At 48.5% G+C, this 7328-nt stretch overlaps 1 protein-coding gene across 1 annotated transcript; it reads right to left on the bottom strand.

The window, feature by feature from the left end:
- Positions 1 to 4844: 4844 nt before the first annotated feature.
- Positions 4845 to 6814, bottom strand: LOC309371331 (uncharacterized protein). Its single transcript, XM_081913885.1, has 2 exons — positions 6092 to 6814; positions 4845 to 5758 (listed from the first exon to the last, which is right to left on the bottom strand). The coding sequence occupies exons 1-2, from the start codon at positions 6783 to 6785 to the stop codon at positions 5322 to 5324; spliced, it is 1131 nt and encodes a 376-aa protein (XP_081770011.1). The 5' UTR covers positions 6786 to 6814; the 3' UTR covers positions 4845 to 5321.
- Between the last annotated feature and the right edge of the window lie 514 nt (positions 6815 to 7328).

The raw sequence follows: 7328 nt of genomic DNA on the forward strand, positions 1-7328 counted from the left end.
TGGAGGAGACTCTGGAGAGTCCCATGGACTGCAAGAAGATCAAACCTCTCCATTCTGAAGGAAATCAGCCCTGAGTGCTCCCTGGAAGGACAGATCCTGAAGCTGAGGCTCCAAGACTTTCACCACCTCATGAGAAGAGAAGACTCCCTGGAAAAGACTCTGGTCCAGCCCTCTGAAATGTAGGAATCGCAGCTCAATGCAGGAACCACATCTTTGCATTCAGTGTGTCATTTTATTTTTAAAGGCAAGTAGCATCTGCTTATTGGATGGTGAGTGATCTTTTCTGGGATCTACAGCAGGGGCAAAATTGTTCCCAGTGTGTTTTTGCCAGTGCAAAGAACCCCCTCCCTGTTTCCTGTGGTCCCAGGGGGTCTTCCTCTCTCTGCTTCTGGACCACGCCAGAACACAAAAGAATTATGGGAATCGACTGCAAACTTTTCAGCAAAGGTCCAGTCTACTGTCCCGCAGACCTTGTGGGGGGCCAGACTATATTTTGGAAAAAATCAAAATGAACGAATTCCTATGCCCCATAAATAACCCAGAGATGCATTTTAAATAAAAGCACACATTCTACTCATGTAAAAACACGCTGGTTCCCGGACCGTCCCTGGGCCAGATTGAGAAGGTGATTGTGCCGGATCTGGCCCCCGGGCCTTAGGTTGCCTACCCATGCTCTAGTCTAGAGGAAGATTGTGGAGTCAAAAACAAAAGCCCGAAGCAGGAATTTCCTGAATCCTGGGAAGACACTCAGATACTATGACAGAGAGAAAGGGAACATGATGTACGGCCAAATAAAACAGACATGATCCTGTGCTCACCTAAAAGCACAACTTCACCTTCCTCAAGTGGTCTCTCAAGTACCAGAGGGACTAGAAAGTCTTTTTTCTTCTTCTGGAGGGACAAAACTGAAGAGAGTCTGAATTTAGGGCCATTTCCTGATCATTTGCCCTTTCTGCCTTCTTGGAACGTCACGAACAATATTTGCCCGGCATTCGCAATCTTACTTCTTCCCATTAATCTCAGCGATGCAACTTGAGAGAGAAGAGCGACTCTGAGGTTGCCAAAAAGGCTTTCATGCTGAATCTGAAGTGTAATTCCTGGGAACCTGAAATAAGTAATAATGGTGCTATTGGCTGCCAACTCCTTAAAGATAGACACAATAACTACTCATTCTTTATCAATCTTCTGAGAAAAATACACAAACTTATGCAAAGCCACAGAGGCTTGCAAACTACCCAGCCTACGATGAACTTATAATGTCTGATTTCAATGGATTTTTCAAGTGCTTAACTCAGTTTTTTGTTTTCTTTATCTTTTTAGGTAAGTTCAGGAAGATACCAACAAAAGGTAAGGTCGGTGTTGTTCACAATACCGAGAGATGCTAGTGACGTTGGAGATGGATGTTGATGAAGTTGTAGAGACAGGGTGCCGGCATTTTGCACCAGTTTCGCCCTGGCAGTCCCAGTAAGGCCGCTGTTCACCCCATTGGGGCCCTTTTACTGGGGCTTGCAGGTAGCACACTCCCAAGGTACTGTATTTTTTGCTCTACAAGACGCACCAGACCATAAGATGCACCTAGTTCTTGGAGGAGGAAAACAAAACAAAACAAATATTCTGAATCCCAGAAGCCGGAACAGCAAGAGGGATCTGGCTTCTGGGATAGCCTCTTGCTGTTCTGGCTTCTGGGATAGCCGCGCGAAGCCTCTTCAGTGCAGCGGGATGAAGGCTCCCCCTGCCTGGAAGAGACTGCGTGCGGCTAAACCAGAAGCCAGGACAGTAAGCAGGATCGCTGTGCAGCGATCCCACTTGCAGTCCTGGCTTATGGGATAGCCACACACAGCATCTCCCGGGCAGGGGGATGAAGGCTCCCCCAAGAGCATCGCTCCCTTTAAAGAGTGTGCGGAGTGTGAGTGTGGCTCTTGGGGGCTTTTCCCCAAGGAGGGAGAAGGGCAGCACACACGTTCCACGCGTCTCTTTAAAGGGAGCGCTGAGCAGAGCCTCCCACCTGCATTTGCTCCATAAGACGCACACACATTCCCCCTTACTTTTTAGGAGGGGAAAAGTGTGTCTTATGGAGCGAAAAATACAGTAGTTTTCCGGGCTTCTTCAGTGGTCTAATCTCAAAGCCTTAATACGTATATTGATATTCAATTTCATAGAGAATACTATTTCTGAGCTTAAGCGACTGATTTGCTTAGCAGATAGTATTCTCTATGAAATTCTCTACCTTGGGAGTCTGCTACCTGCAGGGTGAAAGTCTTTTGGTCCAGCACTCTGGAGATGAGGATTTGCGCCAGAGCACCAGACCAAGAAAGGGGCACCTGGAATTCAAAACAGAAGTCAGGATTGGCTTCTCTGATCCATGGTGTAGGCAGCCAGACGCCTCAATGGGAAACCTGGAAGCAGGATCTGAGCACAAGAGCAGCCCGCTCCCTTCCTGTGGCTTCCGGAAACTGGGATTCAGAAGCATTTCTGCCACCAGCTGTGAAGACAGAGGAGAATCATCCTGGCGAGCAACCATCAATAGCCCTCTCCTCCGCCATGAGTCTGCCTCAACCCCGTTTAAAGGTTTTAAAGGTTGGTGGCCACCAATCCCTCCTGTGGCAGTGAGTTCCGTAGGTCAACTATGCACTGTGTGAAAAAGTACTTCCATCCAGGTTGGTGGCCATTTAATAATAATGATGATAATGATGATGATGTTGATGCTGAGACCCTGATGCTGGGAAAGATGGAGGGCACAAGGAGAAGGGGACGACAGAGGACGAGATGGTGGGACAGTGTTCTCGAAGCTACCAGTATGAGTTTGACCAAACTGCGGGAGCCAGTAGAAGACAGGAGGGCCTGGCATGCTCTGGTCCAGGGGGTCACGAAGAGGCGGACATGACTAAACGACTAAACAACAAATAATAATAATAATAATAATAATAATAATAATAATAATAATAATAATATTTATTTATACCCTGCCCACTCTGGGTGGCTTCCAACAGAACACTAAAATACAATAACCTATTAAACATCAAAAGCTTCCCTAAACATTTCTGCCTCCTGCAGCTGTGAGTTCCATAGTTTGAAGCATTCAGCAAAGAACTACTTTCCTTTATCTGTCTTAACTTTCTGACATTCAACTTCGCTGGGTGTCCACAAGTTTTAGTGGTATGAGAGAGAGGGGGAAAAAACTTTTCTCTTTCCACTTTCTCCATGAAATGTACAATGTTATAAACTTCTATCCTGTCGCCTTGGACTCGCATTTTCTCCAAACTAAAAAAATCCCAAATGATGCCCCCTTTCTCCACAGAGGGTCTCACTCCACCGCTTGACCATTTCGGTGACCCTTATCCGAACCTTTTCCAACTCTGCAATGTCCTTCTTGAGGTGAGGCTACCAGAACTGAACACAGTTCTCCAAATGTGGCTGCACCATAAATTTGTACAACCTCATTATGCTATTGGCAGTTTTATTTTCAGTCCATTTCCTGACGATCCCTGGCATGGAATTTGCCTTTTTCATGTCCACCACTTCCTGTAATAAGATCCACTGGACTTTCCCTCTGTTTGCTTCTCCCTAAACAGACCAGACCTTTAAAAAGAGTCAAAGCTTTTGCCTGAATTAATTGTAACCTTAAGCAAACTACCCAGCTTAATAGAGTCATAACCCAACTTTGCACCAGCAGACAATTAAATTAATTTAACCTATTAAATATGGCGCTCTTATCACAGTTCCCAGAAGGCACAAGCATCATTTCAAATATTTGCCTTTAAAAACCTCAAATTTAACGCACAGATTTTTATTTTATTTTTAAACCACTCAGCATGGCGAGGGAATTATTAGAGGGTGGGACTGCCCTCTTGTGGCTGGTAGTGGGAATGCCAGTTTTGTATGATACGTCTCTTCAGTCTGTTTTTCTCCTGTTGGTCAAGGAATAAGTTGCTCAAGGAGATGTCCTCATGGTTGGTCATCATACAAGTAAACTCAAGGCTACAGAGAAAAGCTGAAATATTAACTACTGGTCATTTGAAATATACCCGCCTCTTCAAAATAAAAGTAAAAAATCCAGACCCAATCTCAGCCAGTCTTTGCAACATGATGCTCTCTAGGTGTCCCTGAGCCTATAAAGCTTTTGCTGTTGTTGTTTAGTCGTTTAGTCGTGTCCGACTCTTCATGACCTCCTGGACCAGAGCACGCCAGGCACTCCACTGATCGCCAAAGAATGGATGCTTTTGAATTCTGGTGCAGGAGGAGACTCTTGAGAGTCCCATGGACTGCAAGAAGATCAAACCTATCCATTCTTAAGGAAACCAGCCCTAAGTGCTCACTGGAAGGACAGATCCTGAAGCTGAGGCTCCAAGACTTTGGCCACCTCATGAGAAGAGAAGACTCCCTGGAAAATACCCTGATGTTGGGAAAGATGGAGGGCACAAGGAGAAGGGGACAACAGAGGACGTGATGATGGGACAGTGTTCTCAAAGCTACCCAGTGGCGTAGCGTGGGTTGTCAGCACCCGGGGCAAGGCAAGTAATTTGTGCCCCCTAACCCATGGATTTGCGCCCCCTAACCCTACCCCCCAGATGTTGCGCCCAGTGCGGCCGGCCCCCCCCTGCACCCCCCACGCTACGCCACTGAAGCTACCAGCATGAGCTTGACCAAACTGCAGGAGGCAGTGGAAGATAGGAGGGCCTGGCATGCTCTGGTTCATGCCTGATCACCTCATCTGTCTCTTGAGAAATCTCTATGTGGGACAAGAAGCTACAGTTAGAACTGGATATGGGACAACTGATTGGTTCAAAATTGGGAAAGAAGTACAACAAGGCTGTATAATAATAATAATAATAATAATAATAATAATAATAATAATAATAATAATAATTTATTATTTATACCCTGCCCATCTGGCTGAGTTTCCCCAGCCACTCTGGGCGGCTCCCAATCAGTGTTAAAAACAGTACAGCATTACATATTAAAAACTTCCCTGAACAGGGCTGCCTTAAGATGTCTTCTGAATGTCAGGTAATTCTTTATCTCTTTGACATCTGATGGGAGGGCGTTCCACAGGGTGGGCGCCACTACCGAGAAGGACCTCTGTCTGGTTCCCTGTAGCCTCACTTCTCGCAATGTGGGAACCGCCAGAAGGCCCTCGGCGCTGGATCTCAGTGTCCGGGCTGAACGATGGGGGTGGAGACGCTCCTTCAGGTATACAGGACCGAGGCCGTTTAGGGCTTTAAAGGTCAGCACCAACACTTTGAATCGTGCTCGGAAACATACTGGGAGCCAATGCAGATCTCTCAGAACCGGTGTTATGTGGTCCCGGCGGCCACTCCCAGTCACCAGTCTAGCTGCCACATTCTGGATAATTGCAGTTTCCGGGTCACCTTCAAAGGTAGCCCCACGCAGAGCGCGTTGCAGTAGTCCAAGCGTGAGATAACTAGAGCATGCACCACTCTGGCAAGACAGTCCGCGGGGAGGTAGGGTCTTAGCCTGCATACCAGGTGGAGCTGGTAGACAGCTGCCCTGGACACAGAGTTAACCTGCGCCTCCATGGACAGCTGTGAGTCCAAAATGACTCCCAGGCTGCACACCTGGTCCTTCAGGGGCACAGTTACCCCATTCAGGACCAGGGAATCCTCCACACCTGCCCACCTCCTGTCCCCCAAAAACAGTACTTCTGTCTTGTCAGGATTCAACCTCAATCTGTTAGCCGCCATCCAACCTCCAGCCGCCTCCAGGCACTCACACAGGACCTTCACCGCCTTCACTGGTTCTTATTTAAAGGAGAGGTAGAGCTGGGTGTCATCTGCATACTGATGAACACCCAGTCCAAACCCCCTGATGATCTCTCCCAGCGGCTTCATGTAGATATTAAAAGGCATGGGGGAGAGGACAGAACCCTGAGGCACCCCACAAGTGAGAGCCCAGGGGTCTGAACACTCACCCCCCACCACCACTTTCTGGACACGGCCCAGGAGGAAGGAGCGGAACCACTGTATGACAGTGCCCCCAGCTCCCAGCCCCTCTAGACAGTCCAGAAGGATGTTATGGTCGATGGTGTCAAAGGCCGCTGAGAGATCCAGCAGAACTAGGAAACAGCTCTCACCTTTGTCCCTAGCCCGCCGGAGATCATCAACCAGCGCGACCAAGGCAGTTTCAGTCCCATGGTGAGGCCTGAATCCCGATTGGAAGGGATCCAAATGGTCCGTTTCCTCCAGGCGTGCTTGGAGTTGTTCAGCAACCACCCGCTCAATCACCTTGCCCAAGAATGGCAGATTTGAGACTGGGCGATAGTTGGCCAAATTGGCCGGGTCTAAAGATGTTTTTTTAAGAAGCAGTTTAATGACCGCCTCTTCCAGTGGGTCTGGGAAGGCTCCCTCACAGAGGGAAGCATTCACCACCCCGCAGAGCCCATCGCCCAGCCCTTCCCGGCTCGCTTTTATCAGCCAGGATGGGCAAGGATCAAGGAGACAGGTGGTCGGTTTCACTCGTCCAAGCAGCCTGTTCACATCCTCGGAGGTAACAGATTGGAATTGATCCCATGTAACAGGACCAGACAGAACTCTAGCACTCTCCCGCCCTGGCCCTGCTCCCACGGTGGAGTCTACCTCCTTCTGAATCTGAGCGATTTTATCTGCAAAAAACTTTGCAAAGGCATTGCAGGAGATCTTGGGGTCCCTACCAGGCCCCGGTGGTACAGGTGGTTCCGATAGATTGCGAGCCACCTGAAAAAGTCTCCTGCTGCTGTTTTCTGCAGATGCAATGGAGGCGGCGAAGAAGGCCCTCTTCGCCGTCGCCATTGCCACTTGGTAGGCTCGACGTTGAGCTCTAACCCGTGTTATTGTTATGACGTTGAGCTCTAACCGTGTATATTGTCTCCTTGCCTGTAAAATTACCGGTACTTGCCTGAATAAAGATCCTTCTTACTTACACATGAGAGCCTCTGATTTTGTGATTTAGGGCAGGAGCTAGGACTCAAGTTCCCACCATTCCTGCCCCCATGTTCCCCCCCCCCCGAACCTGCCAATCCAAACTCGATCCCGATGTGCTCATGTTGGGGCAGGTGGGAGTTGCAGCCCATCGCAAGCTAGACAAAGGCTGATCTAAGGTCACAGCCTATCCAGGGACCTAAAGCATCCTTGTATGCCTCCTTTGTCAATGCTTTGTCCATGTGGCACCCAGCACCTGAGCCAGATACGAGAGTGAGGTGGTGAGAAAGGAACTTGGAAAGATGCTATTCCTGACCATTTGCCCCTCTAGCTCATTACTCTGACTTGCAATGGCTCTCCAGGGTTGTAGACAGAGGGAAAGATATTCCCCCATCATCACACGCTGTCTGATCT

This window comes from Podarcis melisellensis (genome assembly GCF_964234715.1).
Source record: "Podarcis melisellensis genome assembly, chromosome: 6".
In the NCBI taxonomy this organism is placed as follows: domain Eukaryota; kingdom Metazoa; phylum Chordata; class Lepidosauria; order Squamata; family Lacertidae; genus Podarcis; species Podarcis melisellensis.